The 17,817-nt window shown below is 43.9% G+C and overlaps 1 protein-coding gene across 1 annotated transcript in view; it reads left to right on the top strand.

Annotated features, from left to right (window-relative positions):
• The window catches only part of HRH1 (histamine receptor H1), a 31,268-nt gene extending 15,092 nt beyond the window's left edge, over window positions 1-16,176 (top strand). Inside the window, exon 2 of the mRNA XM_063296437.1 lies at window positions 14,547-16,176. Coding sequence (XP_063152507.1) covers window positions 14,661-16,118 — 1,458 coding nt within the window. The 5' untranslated portion in view covers window positions 14,547-14,660 and the 3' untranslated portion in view covers window positions 16,119-16,176. The remainder of the gene's footprint in view (window positions 1-14,546) is intronic.
• Window positions 16,177-17,817: the final 1,641 nt, after the last annotated feature.

Below are 17,817 nucleotides of genomic sequence, written 5' to 3'. Positions count from 1 at the left end.
GTCACCAGGTAGGCCTAATGGCAGCTCTAACCAGTGTTTGGTCAGATTCAGTCTTTGTCTTCCTCCAGCAGCACTCTAGATGTCTCTTAGTCCTCTTCAAAATCCTCAGTTCCTCCGTAAACCACGGGGAGCATTGGGGATGATGCAAGAGAGGTCGCACAGGTGCAATCCTGTCCAAGGCCCCAGTCGCCTCCCTATTCCAGGTGATGGCCAGGGCCTCCGCTGGACCGTGCAGCAGATCCCTGGGTATAACCCCCAGCTCCCTCTGAAACCCTACCGGGTCCATCAGTCACTGGGGGCGGACCAAACGAATGGGTCCCACCTCCCTGCAGGGAGTGGTGGCATAAGAGAATCTCAGGGCCACCAGGGAGTGATCTGACCATGACAATGAGGATAGCTGTAACTCTCCCCTCAGGTCACATTGCCACTGCTCCAACAAGAAAACTAAGTTCGGGCTGAGGCCACTGTCTCGAGTCGGGTCTCGAAATATCTGAGTCAGGCCTATGGCTGCCATGGTAGTCATGAACTCCCGAGATGCATCCAAGGCACATCCAAGGGACGGCAGGTTGAAGTCCCCCAGAACCATAAGTCTGGGGGACTCCACTGCCAACCCTGAGACGGCCTCCAGCAGCTCAGGCAGGGCGGTTGCCACACAGCAGGGTGGCTGGTACAGCAGCAACACTCCCAACTGCTCTTGGGCACCCAACTTGAAAAACAGGGTCTCACAACCAGCCACTTGTGGAGCGGGGCCCCTGAAGGCCACAAGAGATTCCTGGATGATAACTGCCACCTCTCATCCCCTGCCCTGGTGTCTCAGCTGGTGCCACGCCGTAAACCCGGCTGGGCACATTTCTGAAAGGGGCACCCCCATTCAGGGCCCAGCCAGGTTTCAGTAATACATGCCAGGTCTGCCCCCTCCTCAGTGATCAAGTCACATATGAGGGGGGCTTTGTTGTTAACAGACCTGGCATTGAGTAGCAGCAGCCGGAGACCAGGGCCCCTTTGGATCTGCTGACCAGGGCCTGGGTCTGAGCACAGAGGGCCGGAACACACCACCAATAACAAACACCGGGGGCATCTTCCCTGTAGATGGCCCGCCCTCTGGTTCCCGCCATAGCGTCCCCTGCCCGTCACCATCTCAATAATATGACCCGCCCTGCATCCCCCGGAGACTCCCCTTAGCCCCACTCCTGCACTTTCGGAGTCTCCAGCTTGGAATAGAGGTCCCTCCATCCACTCACACACTCCCACACAAACACAATTATCCACAGGGCAATGGCAGGCCCTCCGGCACACCAGCTCACGCTCTCGGCGCCATCCAGGCCCAGTCATCACCCACCCATTCACTCTTCAATGACAATGCTCCCTGTTTGGCCTCTCTCACTGGTCAGCCAGGGGCATCTCATTCACTCCCCCCTCACCTCCTACCTCTCACTCAGGAGGTGAGTGCGCTCCCATACCATCAGACACTACCAGACTCCCCCCGTCTCTCACCCTAGGAGTAGGTCCTCATTCACATTGGAGGGGCCCCCACAGCTCTCCACCTCTTCTAGGCAGGTAGGAAGGGGATGGCCAAGATCTCCGTGCCAAGCCCACTCCAAGTCCCCGAGGTCTGTTATGCCAAGGCCTGTGCTCCTGGGTCTATCTTGGGGTCTTCCTGGTTGGTCTGTCGGTTTGCCATCTCGCTGGTCATTGACCCACTCTACCAGGCCAGCCCTGACAGTCCGTTCTGCTGGCTCGCTGCACTGCTGGTCCGCTGAGGAGCTGCACCCCTGCTTTGTCCGGCTGGTCCTCCAAGGTGAGTCCACAGGACTGTCTTGCCGCTGGCCTGCTGCGCTGCCAAACCACTCCACCAAACTGGCCCTCCAGGGTTGGGCCATCGTGCTGCTGAGCCATCTGTCCGCTGTGCCACTAAACCGCCCCACCAGGCCGGTCCACCGAGGCCAGTCAGCCGGTCCGCAACTCCGCCGGTCTGCTGAGCTGCCAGGCTGCTCCACCACGCCTCCAGGCCGCCACAGGCCCACCATCCAGCATCCCTGGGGGTCGCTCCACCAATGCTCCCCATGCCACTCGAGTCCCCCCCAGGGTCAATGCGCCACCAATGTGCTTTGCTGCCAAACCTTGCTGCCAAGCCTCTGGGGCTCGCTGCGCTGCTAGGGCTCACCCCAACCCGTCACTCCACATTGCTCTGCATGGGACAGGGGGCTCCATCCAGCCCCAACCCATAAGATATGAGGGCCGGGGATCCTAGAAGTCCCCCTCCAAGCCCTGGCCAACAATGAGACTCGGGGGGAAGAGGTGAGACCCAGGAGTTTCCCCTCAGAGCAGCGACCGACGGCGTCTGCTCCCGGTTGCCATCTTGGTTGTTTTTTTTTATCACTGAAGAGGTAGATACAGAAACATATCTGACTCACCCGTCATATTAAGCCATGGTTTGCATGATCATTGCAGTAAGCCAAAATCAAACAATCCACATTTCATTTAGTATGGTATGTGAACCAATGATAGAATCCGTTGTTTTGTTTTGTTTACTGCAAAAAGATCCTATCTAATAGATTCAGGATTAAAGATTATATTTAAGTAACACTCTGAAGAGAAGTTGACCAGAATAAAGATCATGAGTCTACCATCCTGTACATATATACTAGGGAATAAGAAATAAAATGTGCTTACTTCTGATTAAACACTGAGATATAAGTTTACAGGATTGTAAACCAATCAGCAATACTCTTATTACTTATTATTTATTACTTAATTACTTAATTATTATTATTACACAAGGCTGGGTGATCTTGGGCCAGTCACTCTCTCTCAGCCCAACTCATCTCACAGGGTTGTTGTTGTGGGAAAAATAGGAGGAGGAAGGAGTATTTGGTATGTTTGCCGCCTTGAGTTATTTACAAAAATAATAAAGGTGGGATAGAAAATAAATTAAAAATACAAATAAAATATTCAAACTTCTGAGAATACTGTGGACAGCCAAGAAAGCAAACAAATGGATCATCAAACAAACCAATCCAGAGTTCTCACTCAAGGCACAAACGACCAGGCTCAAATTATCCTACTTCAGACACATTATGCAAAGACCTAGCATCCTTGAGAAGGCTCCAATGCTGGGAAAGGTGGAAGGAAAGAGAAGAAGACAATGACCAGCAGCATGGTGGATGGACTCAGTTATAGTGGCAATACCATTAGAAGACTGAAAGACAGGTTAGGGATAGATCATCATGGAGAATATCTATGTGGTCACCAGGAATCAAAAACTACTTGATGACACATCATCATCCTTTTAATGTATGATGTGTTTGTGTTGATAGTTGGGATAATATATTTACTTGTATGCTACTACTTTTATCATTGTAGGTACTCATTACTTTTTAAAAATTTGCCATTGTTTCATGTGTCCAAGCTATTGGAATCATTTGAGTTCTTTCATCTTTCTCTGAATGACCTGTTGTCATAATAATCAATATATTTGAATAAAAGCATCACAGTAAATCAATATCTTCAGTTGGCAGTGTGCTATAGCAACTGCATTTTGTGGATAATTCACAAACCAGTTTTCACACTTGCTATTTTTCCTGTGATATTCTAGGAAAAAATCTATTCAATTTTTACTAGAAAAAACACAATAAATATATGATTGAGCCCTCTTGACTGGTGAGTTATATTACATGGCACTGAGGTGCAAGAAAGGGACTTGTCCCAAAAGGGAACAAATTGAGGGAGAAGGAAACTGAGGGAAAGTAAAAGGCTGCATCCATGCCTATCTTCTTTTGCAACTATTCAATATGATCTACTGTTTAAGTTGAATGAAGTAGTGTTTCTGAACTATTTGGACTGATCTCTTTGTAGATTGCAAAGATTGTTGATTTAGACATAAATTACAGGCTTGTTCTATATATTGCTTGGGTCTCACAGTTAAAATATCCTATTATAAAGGAATAACAGAACTACTAGGATATGGTGGGACAGAAATCAAGAAGATTTGGAAAGGAAGTATACAGTAAGTTTACAATGTTTTGCACTCAGATTTGTATTATTTTGTTCCTCTGGTTAGAATGTATTATGGAAGAAAAATGAGATTAATGTCATTTCACATTTGTCCCTGTCTCCTCCCTTTCTGCTAAGTTGGCTGAAAATTGTGGAGCCACTTAATGTCATGTTCACTGTTTCAATGTACAGTACACATCATAATGTTTCACATGCCATGGTGCTGACGTGTGTTTCTGTTTGGGAGGGAGCTGCTGTGAAACCTTGTACCAAGCTCTGTATCTGTGTTCATTACAATGGAATGTGTTTGGGTTATGTTCTCTGTTCAAGGACTTTTCCTGCAGACCATCAGAAACCGTTAGGAGCACCTAGGATTGTGAACTTGGGAAGATTCTATGGGGGGAAGGATCTCATTTACACCGAGGGTTTTTAGTTTGCATCTGGCGTGCTTTTATCATTCTCAGCTTTCTCTGTGATCCTGCGTACTATTCTTTAATAAATCAGATATCTTTGAATTCCTGTTCATGAGTCTGATAGTGTTTTGGAATAGGCAACCATTACATAAAGCTGAGAATCACCAAAGTTGTACCGTTAGTTCCTACCAAGATTAGTTTTTTGTGAGGGAAAATAGTTAACGATGGCCGAGTCCCAGCTCACGACCGGGGGAATTGAGATGGCTAGCGTGATGCCTGAGTCGACGGTCAAGGGTGGAGAACTGAGCCTCACCCCAGAACCTTCCGATTTCCAGGACGAATCGAGTTCCAGTCCTGAGGTAGAGGAATCTGACGATGGGGGAGAACCAGAGCAACCGGCACCCAGCGAATCGCCTGCAGAGTTGATCACCTGGGATGAAGTGGGAAAACCCCAGCCAGGGACGTCCCAGGCGTCCTGGAAGTATCAGTTCCCGCTGACCCCAGACGTAGAATCTACCACGGTATCAACAGAGAGACAGCCTAACACGCAAGGGAGGGAGGAATCTCAAACCCCTGAAAGGCTAAGAGTGATGGAGGCCAAAATAGAATCAATGGAGTACATGCTAAGAAACCTGTCTCTGTCATTGTGGGGGCAGGGGAGGCGTGGAGGAGATCCCAGCTTCACGCAACCATCCCCCATTCTCCCATCCGGACCACCGGCGGAGCGGGGCCGGAGACGGCTCCGGGATGAATCTCCACCTCGCAGGGCTCAACCACCAGTGTCCCCACCCTGAAGAGGGAGAGCTACTGTAACCTGGGGCCCAAGCACTCAAGCAGCTGCCGATTCTGCTCCAACAGGAGTGGGGGTGAGAGACTTTTCTGTCAAGTTTGATGGGGATCCAACCAAGTTATCTTTCTTTTTAACTAATGCTAAAAGTTACATGAGGCAGTTTGGAGCATACTTCCCTTCCGAAGAGGCTAAGATAACTGCCATTGCCACCAAGTTGAAGGGTCGAGTGGCTGACTGATATGTTCAATTAAGTGAGGCTGACTCCCCTGCACTTGATTATTTTGAGGACTTCATGTGGGTGTTAAAGCTGCATTTTGAGGATCCTCTGGCCAAGGCAAGAGCTAAGAAGGCGCTGAAGGATCTTACCCAGGGCCAACTGTCTGTAGCTGATTACGCCCTGGAGTTTAAGGCTCTAGCTGGGAAAATTCCTGACTGGTCTCAATCAACCTTAATAGAACGGTTTAAAGAGGGACTCAACCAGGATGTCCTATGGTGGGCGTTGTGTAGGGATGACCCAGAGTCATTGTACGAATGGATCTGTCTGGCAGGCAAGGCTGAGCACACTCAGCATACCTTCATGCAAACCAAAAGACCTGAAAAACCACCAGCCACCATGAGGGGTCCCTGAAGTGCTGCGACTGCTGCCCAGCCAAGCTATAGAGCCTGGGATGAGGAGAGAGATCGGCGCTACGCGAGGGGCCAGTGTCTCCGATGCGGAAAGGAAGGGCATCAAGCAGCTGATTGCCCAACAGCCAAGGCTGGAGATCAAGCGGGCAAGCCACCGGCCAAATCGCCCCCCCTTGCACCAGATGACAGGAGCCAAGGGCGCAGCTGATGCTGAGGAAGTATTCTACTTCTCGGGAGAGGCTGAAGACGACTCTAAGGAGCCGGCAGGAAACGGCGACCACCTGCCATGAAGAGCGCCTGCGGGCAGGTGGAGGAGGATGGGCACGAGGATGCTATGGTGAGTTCTGACTGTCCCACTTTAGCAGTAAAAGTGAAATTGGGCTCCCGCACAAAAACTACAGAGGTATGGGCTTTGGTTGACTCTGGGTGTTCCAGGTGTTTAATTCACCCTGATCTGGTTGCTGCTTTGGACCTGCCTAGCTTCCCCCTCCAGCAGCCTTTGATCTTCACACAGTTGGATGGTTCAACGGCAGGGGGAGGGGGCGGCAACCCATTTCACTGGAACTGTTGCAATGCAAATGGGCAGCCACCGTGAGACTTTGAAATTCGTTGTAGCACCTGTTGGCAATCCCTTGGTAATCCTGGGGATCCCCTGGTTGACCTATCGAAGCCCATATATAAACTGGGAACACAGAACTGTGACTTTTAAAGATGGGTTTTACCCAGTTCCTACAGCGAAGAGAGCTGCATGTGCGGGGGTTGGAAGGGCTGTGGCCGCCACGCCGCGCCCTAACTTGGCACATTTAGAAGGCTTGCCCGATCGATACCAAGACTTTGCAGACATTTTTGGGGAAATGGAAGCAGATCAGCTACCCCCCCGCATCGAAAAACTGACTGTGCAATAGAGTTGGTTCCCAATGGTCAATTGTCCAAGCCAAAAATTTATCCAATGACTCAGAAGGAGCTTGAGGCATTATGGGACTTTATTGACAAAAATCTGTCAAGGGGGTTTATTGAACCTGCAAATTCCCCAGTTGGGGCCCCTGTGCTATTCCGGGAAAAGAAAGATGGCACGCTTCGACTCTGTACAAACTATTGAGGGTTAAATTCCATCTCAATTTTCAACAAGTACCCTCTTCTGCTCATGAAGGAAATGTTAGCTCATTTGTCTAAGGGCAAGATTTTCTCCAAGCTCGATCTTCGTGAAGCCTATTTCCTCATCTGCATACGAGCTGGAGATGAGTGGAAAACTGCTTTTAATTGCCCATTGGGTTCATTTCAGTATAAAGTCCTCCCTTTTGGGTTGGCAGGGGCGCCCGGAGTCTTCATGCAATTGATTAATGAAGTATTACATGATCATTTGTTTAAAGGGGTCCTGGTTTATTTAGATGATGTTCTCATTTACACTGAAACCGAGGAGGAACACGAACACCTTCTCAAACAGGTGTTACGCAAGCTTAGAAATGCCAAACTCTATGCCAAACTTTCCAAATGTGAATTCCACAAGACCCAGCTTGACTATCTGGGCTATCGGGTGTCTGACAAGGGTATTGAGATGGACCCTGCAAAATTCAGGCAATTCTAAGTTGGGAATGTCCCTGCACCCGGAGGCAATTGCAAAGTTTCCTAGGGTTCAGGAATTATTATTGCCAATTTATCCAGGGGTTCGCTGAGATTGCCTTGCCCCTCACTGATTTACTCTGTACCAAGGGCTTGGGGGAGACACGCAAAGTAAAAAACCCTGGGGCAGTGTTGAATTGGACGCCTGAATGCCAGGCAGCATTTGAGAAATTAAAAACCCTTTTCACTGCTGAGCCTATTCTACAGCACCCCGATCCTGAACGCCCCTTTGTGGTCCAAGCTGATGCTTCTGACTCCTCAGTTGGGGCTATATTGTTACAGAGATTCTGAAAATCACTTAAAACCATGCGCTTATCTGTCCAGAAAATTTTCTGAAACCGAATGCCGGTGGCATGTTTGGGAAAAGGAGGTGTTTGCTGTAAAAGCCGCTTTGGAAGCCTGGTGTCACCTCCTTAAAGGTGCTAAATGCCCTTTCGAGGTTTGGACCGATCACAGGAATTTGGAAGCCCTCTGCACCCCCCGGCATCTCAGTCCTAAACAAATTTGCTGGGCTCAATTTTTCAGTCGTTTCAACTTCCAGTTAAAATGTATCCCAGGAAAGAAAAACTTTCTGGCCAATGCTTTGTCATGTTTACCTCAGGATTTTGACCAGGGAGCAGATGTGGTTGGGACTGTTCTCAATGAACTACAACTGGGTTTGGTTGCTGTCACTCGGAGCCAGACCCGTGCGCAAGCAACCCCGCCCCCAGCCCAGTCTGGGAAGCAGAAGGTGCAAGTTTCTTGTCAGTTACAGAAAGATTTTCTCCAAGTGCTGAAATCTGACACTTGGTTGCTAGCTAATAAAGACACTGTTTCCTTTGAAAACGGTCTGGCATGGGTGGAACACCGCCTTTACATACCCAAAACTTTAAGAGCTGAGATTTTACAGCGTTCCCATGATGATAAACTTGCTGGGCACTTTGGTTTTGTCAAAACATCACATTTCGTTCGTCATCAATTCTGATGGCCTACCTTGAGACACGATGTAAAAGACTATGTAGCTTCCTGTCCTGTTTGTGCAATGTCAAAACATAAGGAGGGGAAACCACGGGGGCTTCTACAGCCCGTGGCCAGCCTGTCCCGTCCCTGGGACGAGATTTCTATGGATTTTATTGTGGATCTTCCTCCCAGTCAGAAGAAAACTGTCATTTGGGTTGTAAAAGATTTTTTTTCCAAACAAGCACATTTCATTCCATGTGCATCCATCCTGTCAGCCCCACAATTGGCACGCCTATTTCTCATCCACATCTACAGCCTCCATGATAGCCCCTCCCATTTGGTCAGTGACCGTGGGACACAGTTTACTTCCCAGTTTTGGAAATCATTTTTAAAATTGATTGGCACCAAACAAGCGCTATCCACGTCTTCCCATCCTGAGACTGATGGTTCTACTGAGATTTTGAACTCCACTCTTGAACAATTTCTTACAGCATACATTAACTACCATCAGGATGATTGGGTGGAGTTATTACCTTTCGCTGAAGTTGCTTACAACAATGCTGTCCATCAAAGTACCGGGCAAATCCCTTTTCGTGTGGTTTCTGGTCACAACTTTGTTCCCATCTCTGAACTGCCACAACCCCCTTCCCAAACATGTTCTGCCTCTGACTGGGCTATTAAGCTGGCTGATTCCTGGCCGGTGATGCCCAGGCTGCTTACAAGTTTCAAGCCGATAAGCATTGTTCCTTGCAACACGACTTCAAGATTGGGGATCAGGTGTATCTATCTACCAAATTTACCAAGTCACCACAACCCTCTAAAAAACTTGCTCCCAAGTTCATTGGTCCTTTCCCTATTGTTGGTCTTATCAATCCAGTTACTGTTAAATTGGACCTGCCTCACAATTTGAAATACTTGCACTCTGTTTTCCATTGCAGCTTGCTCAAGCCTGTCCACCACTCCTCCCGCTGGCATCCCCAACCTCCTCCTCCTGCTCCAGTTATGATTGACGGCCAACAGCACTTTGAGGTCAAGGAGGCCGTTGATTCTCTCAAGCTTTGAGGCATCCTCCAGTATCTGGTCCGATGGAAACACTTCCTCATCCTGAATGGGTGTCTGCTTGCCACGTTAATGCCCCTGATTTAGTTCGCCATTTCCACCTTGCTTATCCTTTGAAGCCTGCTGCTTAATGTATTCTTCATTTTGGGGGGGCAGTATGTCATGTTCACTGATTCAATGTAGTTTATACATTGTAACGTTTCACATGCCATGGCGCTGACGCGCGTTTCTGTTTGGGAGGGAGCTGCTGTGAAACCTTGTACCAAGCTCTGTATCTGTGTTCATTACAATGGAATGTGTTTGGGTTATGTTCTCTGTTCAAGGACTTTTCCCGCAGACCATCAGAAACCATTAGGAGCACCTGGGATTGTGAACTTGGGAAGATTCTAGGGGGGGAGGGATCTCATTTACACCGAGGGTTTTTAGTTTGCATTTGGCGTGCTTTTATCATTCTCAGCTTTCTCTGTGATCCTGCATACTATTCTTTAATAAATCAGATATCTTTGAATTCCTGTTCATGAGTCTGATAGTGTTTTAGAATAGGCAACCATTACACTTAAGCAATTTGTGAATTAAAATAGAATCTTATCTTAAACGTATTTATGCCAGGTTAAATCTGCTTCTTTTCATATTGCCTAGACAGTTAAGGATACATGGTGTCTGCTTGGCTGTTGCTGTGTAAATAGGAATCTGTTGTTTCTATTATTTTACCTTAAAGCTCTGTATGATCTTTTAAAATAGAAAATGAAAACATTTTATACAATCAGTATTTAGAAAAAGGTTGTACTTCCAAACAATAACCGTTATTTTAAATGTAACTGTGCTGCTAATTTTATTCCAGTCTCCCCCAACCTGATATATTCCAGTTTTATTTGGTCTACAATTTTCAAACTCCATAGTTAGTATGTTGATATATTGAAAAGGCACTACACTGGGAAAAGATGCCTAATGCTTTTGACAGCCTGTGACCTGAAGAAAGAATTATTTCTAAATGACATCTGCATAGGAGCATCAGGCTTCCACAACTTGTATCCAACAGATACATTGGATATTTATTCCCAAAATTCCTAGCCAACATTCTAGGAAGGATATCCAGTTGGGGAAGCTTGATCTACACCAGTGTTTCTCAACCTTAGCAACTTTAAGAAGTGTGGACTTCAGCTCCAAGAATTCCCCAGCCAGCATGCTGCCTGGAGAATTCTGGGAGTTGAAGTCCACACTTCTTAAAGTTGCCAAGGTTGAGAAACACTGATCCACACTAAGGAAAAGGCTTGCATTGTTGAGAGCACTGTCATGAATTCTACATCCTTCTTTTGTGGGCCAGATGACAAGCAGGTGATAACAAGAAGTATGCTACTGCTATACATAGATGAGGTGTTAGATATTGAATGTGACCAACTGGAAGACTTGGGGCTGCATTGAAAAGGAGCCGTAATCAAAACAAGCAAAGCTCATTTTGGTAATCATGGATAATGCAACAAACAACAGTTAACATACACTGTACCTTAGCATTCCATCTGAACACAGGCATTACTTTGCTGCTGCACAAAACAGAGAAATCTGAACAATTTGAGATTACACCTTTTAATGTTAAAGATTTGTTAATTTACTGTATTATCAGAATTAATTGGTTATCTAAATGATGAGCTCAGATGAGGTGTGGAGAGACTCCCTGTTCTGTTAACAGCTGTATTTAATGCACTGGAAATGATATGATGCATTCCAGGTCACTCAGGATCAAACGTGACTTAGTTCCTGTTTTTAGGAACCCCATCATGTCAGTAGCAAAATACCAGACACATTTTATAATATAAAACAATGCTACCAACATCAATTGCAGTGGGCTTTATTTCTGAACTACTGAGATTTGCCATTGTTTAACACTATTTAGTGAGAGTCAGTTTGGTGTAAAGGTTATGGCACCTGGCTAGAAACCAGGAGACTCTGAGTTCCAGTCATACCTTAGGCATGAAGCCGGCTGGTTGGTTTTGGGCCAATCACTCCTTCTCAGTCCTAGGAAGAAGGTAATGGTAAACCACTTCTGAAAATCTTGCCAAGAAAACTGCAGGGACTTGCTGGCTGAGGAATTCTGGGAGTTGAAGTCCACACATTTTTAAGCTGCCAAGTTTGAGAAACACTGGACTACAGTGGATAGAATCAGCAGCATGCAATGCAAATTGTAATTGCAGTTCTCCTTGCTTCCAACTCATATCTGACCTTGGCAACAGCTTTCCCTCTTCCAAAGTCATTGTGACTCAGCTGCAAGCCCTCCTTTCTCTGTCAGAAAATCAAGCTTCTTACTAGATTATGAGCAATTTCTTCAATGCAGTTTTGCTGAGCTGCTGCCCTTTGTTGCATTGCAAGGCCACAGCAGGCAAATGCCCATCTACCTCAAACACAGAATAGAACAACATTTTGGTGTAGAGCAAAGCCTGCACTCTCCCTGCCCTATCCCACAAGCCTTATCCAGGAGAGACCAATACTATATACAGTAGTTAAGTGGCTATTGTTTGCTTTTTCCAGGTAACCTTAATATATGCCTAGCTCAGGTCTATGTGGTAAAAGTCATTGCTTGAAGGCATTTTGGGTTTCCACAGTCACAACACACATTGCACTGCAGGTCTTCAATGGGTCTTCATTATATGTTGGGGCTTCACAATATGCTATTCCCCTTCCTGCTCATTTAAGCAACTGCTCACTTCCATTATCCAAAATTAACTTTGTAATGTGAGCATCATGTTCAGATGTTGAGCACTACACTCTAGATCTTCAATAAAGGCACTATTTATAAAACAAAGCTCATTCAGCAACTGTCTGGTACAGTAAATGATGTTCCATTCATGCTTTGTTCTAGCTTGAAACATGTTTGATTACAACTCTCCTGATCTTGGAATTCTGAGCATTATGCTCCAAGTCCTGAGCCTCTGTTCCTGCCTTTCTCTGTTCCTCAGGATGATAATCTGCAGGTCCTCAATGGAGCAGTGCAGAGATTAGCAACAGAAGTTGTAGTTGCTTAAATGGAGCTGCAGCAGTAAGTTGCTGTAATGGAGCTACAGCTTTTGCTTGCGGCCAGATGCCACACACACGAACACCCATTTGTAAGTAGGTGCCCATCGTTCATAAGAAAACCTAAGCACCGTCATACTCTAATTCAGAAAATGCACCCTGATAGCTTGATAGACAAGGATCATTACATCCAGTTCACAGTCTCCCTGATTATGGAACTGTTTTCTCTGCTTTTTATGATGAGTATTTAGTAATTGATGATTTGGGTCAATTATCCTCCTAAAAGGAACCTACAGCATAGCACTACACACGATGACCTTTGCCTATCTGGATTTAGGTCAGATATCTATACCAAAGTGTCACTTTCTCTCTCTCTTTTTAAATCCTGCCTTTTAAAATATATTTTGGTCAGCTCAAGGCAGCAGACACACCTCATACTCTCACCTCCTATTTTCCCCACAACAGCCCTGTGAGGTGCGTCCGGCTGAGAGAGAGCCACTGGCAGAAAGTCACCCAGCTGGCTTTCATGTCTAAGGGAGGCCTAGAACTCATTGTCTCCTGGTTTGGGATCTTTCAGTTTGTTCTCATGCCATTGTCACTTTAATGACTTCCAAACTGATAAGCAAAGTCACAGCAATGAGGGAAGAGGCCAACTGGATGCATCCAAGTGTGTTCATGCATGCTTAGGTATTAAACAGGTGGGAAGTAGGTTAAAGCAGCTTCTGAGATAAGATCATTGTTAAAGTAGTGGACTTGCCAATGCTTTTCCAATAAGAAGGACATTTGGCAGATTTCTTAGAAACAACCTCCAGAAAGTTGTTGGATTTTATGTGATGGCTATTCAACGACGTTAGTATAGTTCCTGCTGACCAGACTTAATTGGACATCATTCAGATAGTCTCCAGACTGGTTGTTTTATTATTTTAAAAAATCAAATGAGTTGGTCAGTGAAATTAAACACATTTGGACATATTTGTTCCTAGGGCATTATTGTGAAATTAAACAAATTTAGACATATTTGTTCCTAGGGCTGCCCGGAGTCATGTTTGAGATGGGCGGCAGAAAAATTTGCTTAAATAAATAAATAAATAAATAAATATTTAATACTATAATTATATTTATTTACCCACTGAGTTATCTTTTAAGTGCTTTAAACATTTCAATAATCACTGAACCAGAATTCAAATATTTTAGCAGCTATGTTAAAAGTTTTAGAAGTTCTGATAATTTCACAGTTCCAGGTTCATAGTCCTTGTAGTATACCAAATTATTTTCTGCCACTTCGATCTTTTCTAATAGTTTATTTCCTATTTTATATAATATACATTTTAAAATGTTTGCTTTGGTTGTTTTTAGAATTGTACGCAGTTCTGGTCACTGACCACAATCGAGATTTGATATGATTTGATTTCTGTTTTATATGTTTAAGACACGAAAAAAGTGACTTCTTTTAGCTTCCACATTCTTTCACAAGCTTAAATTCTAATCTTCCTGTAATAGCAAAAAATCAGATTGGACTGTATGGCCAAATAATTACATACCTGAGTATATGTTTATCACAATTTGAAGATAAATGATAGGAAATAACTGAGCAGACATACTTCCTAAGCTATCCAAAACAGCTGCAATCATCATCAGCAACCTCCTCTTTTGTGTACAAGTTGAAAAGAACACCACCACTTTGTCCTGGTAGATATCAAGAAAGGGGAAAATATCTACTTTGTTACCTGTGTAGAACTGCTTCACTGTAGGGTCAGGTCTTTGACTGTATGCTACCTGCAAACACATTTGCTTTTTGGGCCTGGGATTTAAAATAATCACAGCCCTGGAAATGCTCAGGGCTAGCACCCTCTCTTCTGAATGCAGACTAAGAAGAGAACCACCACTTCGCTCAGGGACTGGTGGTTTAAACTTTTGATGAATACCATATGGCTTGGAAAGCTCTGAACATAAGATATTTGGATAAGAAATTTGGAGGCAGACTCCTACCATGTAACTTCTTTGCAATATTTATTCTTGGCTTAACTCCCCACTTTTATTTCCTTAGCAGTAAAAACTGCAAGAACATATAATAGTGGAACATTTATTTTCATTTTCAGATTTACAAAAGAAACTGTGAAGAAACTGACCAGACAGCTCACCAGACAAGACTGAAATCTCAAGACTTTGATTTTTGTTGTCGTCGTCCTTTTTCACCTAGTTTTAGCCAAAAGATGTGTCTGATAGACAGAACCACAAAAAGGAATTCTACAGAGATTCAACCTGTTCTAGGACTGTTCTTGGGAAGCATCTCATTGATTACAGTGGTTATGAACATTTTGGTCCTGTATGCAGTGAAAACAGAAAAGAAACTACAGACGGTTGGCAATCTTTATATTGTCAGTCTTTCGTGTGCAGATGTTATTGTTGGTGCAGCTGTGATGCCACTAAACATTGTATACTTATTGAAGGATAAGTGGATCTTGGGTAGAAAAACTTGCCTGTTTTGGCTATCAATGGATTATGTAGCCAGCACAGCCTCTATATTCAGCCTTTTCATACTCTGTGTAGATCGCTACCGTTCAGTCCAACAGCCTCTAAAATATCTCAAGTATAGGACCAAAACTAGAGCCTCAGTCATGATTTCAATAGCTTGGTTGCTGTCTTTTCTGTGGGTGATTCCAATACTTGGCTGGCGTAAATTTACAAATCACAGTAGCATGACAATTAACAATAGAACTGATGACGAAAAAATATGTGAAACAGACTTTTGCAGGACCACATGGTTTAAAGTCTTGACAGCCACAATTAACTTCTATGTACCATCATTGCTGATGCTGTGGTTCTATGCAAACATTTACAGGGCTGTCCGTAAGCGTTGTCAGCATCAACAGCTCATAAATGGATCATATAGATATGACTCAAATAACATGATTGTGCATAGTGGAAAGGTTCAGGAAACGCAAAAAGAATATTCCCAAAGTTCAAATAAAGATGGAGGATTTTCTTTTAGTGTAGATGATAGCTTTGAGCAAAATCAAATCATGGAAGCTAAACCTCCATTAAGCAGCTTTGTTAAAATCCCAAAGGGTTTTCATAAAGGTGATGACCATGAGGTAGTAAAGCTTAACTGTTTTCCTCTAGCCATAGTGCAGAAAGATTTTGAGTTAGGCAATACAAGGAAAAAATATGCCTGTGTCAGTAACAGTACTGAAAATATTAAAAATCCTATCTCCCAGTTAGGCAAAATATCACATAGGCAGACTTTTGCAGAAAGCTCTTTGTCTAGAATTCACTCAGATCCCTCCCTAGAGCAAAATTCTTATACTGAGCAGTATTTCCCTCAGACGCATTCCAACAGAAGAGATCCTCTAGCTCTCCATTACCTGAAAGAGACATGGGGAAAGCTACTCACTCATTCCCTTGGCCAGAGTCAAGGGCTGCATGTGAACAGGAATAGAAAGGCAGCCAAACAGTTAGGCATTATAATGGCAGCTTTTATGCTATGTTGGATTCCATATTTTGTATTGTTTATGGTCATGGCCTTTTGTGAAACATGTTATAACCGTCCTTTTCACATGTTTACAATTTGGCTTGGCTATGTGAATTCTACATTAAATCCATTTATATACCCACTCTGTAATGAAAACTTCAGAAAGGCTTTCAAAAAGATATTTCATATTAAAACTTAACTTATCTTGGAGAAAATTGTATTGGGGACAGATCAGCAGGTTTATGTTGGAAAGAAAAAAATGGGGTATTATTTAAATGAAGTAAACAATAGTTTGCAAAAAGAAAGATAAATTATTTAAATTGTACTTTACAATGATGTAAGATTGATTGGTTTCAGGCCTGGTTTTATTTTATTTATGTGTCTTAAAAGAGTTGTATTTCTATTTCTGGTGGTTTGTGGCTTTTTTAATGGCAGATTTTATTGTTTAAAACAAGACTGAGCTAGAATGAAATATTTTGATATTTAACATGGGCAACTTTTATGTTTGATCATTCAGATCAGTGTTTAGTTTACTATAGCCCCTTTTTCCAAATGTATATTCATTGTGTTATTGTAGTCTTTGTGTTCCTGAATCCTCACAAGAGCATTTACTTGTATTTTGGATTTCTCCAGAAAAAAAAATCACTAGAAACTTAAATTCTTTTATAATATTTAGGTTTTATTTACAAACATACTTTGCAAATTGGAAACAGACTGCATACATCCAAAATCAGGAAATTCATTGTCCTTAGGTAATCAAAGAGAGACAATCCTGTTCACATTTATGTTATAGCATCCAGTTCAGCTCTGTCTGATTTATGGTGAAGGCAAAATTTCATTCAGGCTCCACTGTTGGTGACTTCATGGATATATCCATGCTATTTTCTGGGCAACAATACAGAAGTGGTTTGCCAGCACTTTCTTCTGGTATGTTTTTCACCTTTGCAGTCTAGCCTCTAGACCTGGTATTCCCCGATAGTCTCTTTGCCCAAATACAAATCCTGAACAACTCTGCTTAGCCTTTTCAAGATCAACCAAGTTAGATGCTGCCCATCTGTTTTACTCTGCCTCCCAAGATGCCTCCATTGTTCTTTCTAAAGTAAAAGCAGATTAGGCTTAGCCACCCATCTAAAGACTATTCCACATTCAGCCCCTTCAAGGGAAATCCAGAAGGTCCTCACTATTAAAAAGAATCTACCAGCCTTTCTGAGCCATTAATGAAGCAGTTTGCCTGACTTAAAAGTTGGGCAAGCATACGCAGCATGACTTCTGGAATTCTTCTGAATGACAGCCTGCTCTGGGACAAATGGTCAGAAGGGGACATAGAAGGAAGCCATTGACCGTATTCAGAGCTGCTGCCCAACTTCCTCTCCCATAAGGACGCACTGGAGGTATTTTTTCCGTCTGCAACCCTTAGCCTGATTTGGCCATTTTGGAACTCAATACTTATTAAATTGCCTTCTCCCACAGGCTGAATTTGATTTTCAGAGAATTATCATGCTGAAAGAATGATAGATAAACTCCTAAGTCCCTTTACATAATTTATTTCCAACATGGCATTGCATTGGAAGGAATAAACCAAGTTAAGGAAAGCATGCTGAGCATGGTTTATGGATTTTTTTCCAACCCCTTTCCAGAAGTGGCCATAGGAGACAACTATATTTTCATGTGTGTGACGAAGTAATATGGTTTGTGTATGTGCATGCATATGGAAAGCACAGGGTGAGCTCCACTCTGGGCCACATGACCAGGAAGGATGGGGGCTTATAATGGAGCCGTCAGTAACATTCCAAGGTTCTCCAATAGGAATAAATTGGGGTATTCTTTTTCTGGAAAGTTTTTCTCTACAGCCTCTAGTGGATTGGATCAGATCTGATCCATTTTCATGCCTGATTTGT

Source organism: Candoia aspera, chromosome 2 (genome assembly GCF_035149785.1).
Source record: "Candoia aspera isolate rCanAsp1 chromosome 2, rCanAsp1.hap2, whole genome shotgun sequence".
NCBI lineage: Eukaryota > Metazoa > Chordata > Lepidosauria > Squamata > Boidae > Candoia > Candoia aspera.
The sequence above is the reverse complement of the archived record's forward strand: the minus strand, read 5'-3'. Positions and strand labels throughout refer to the sequence as shown.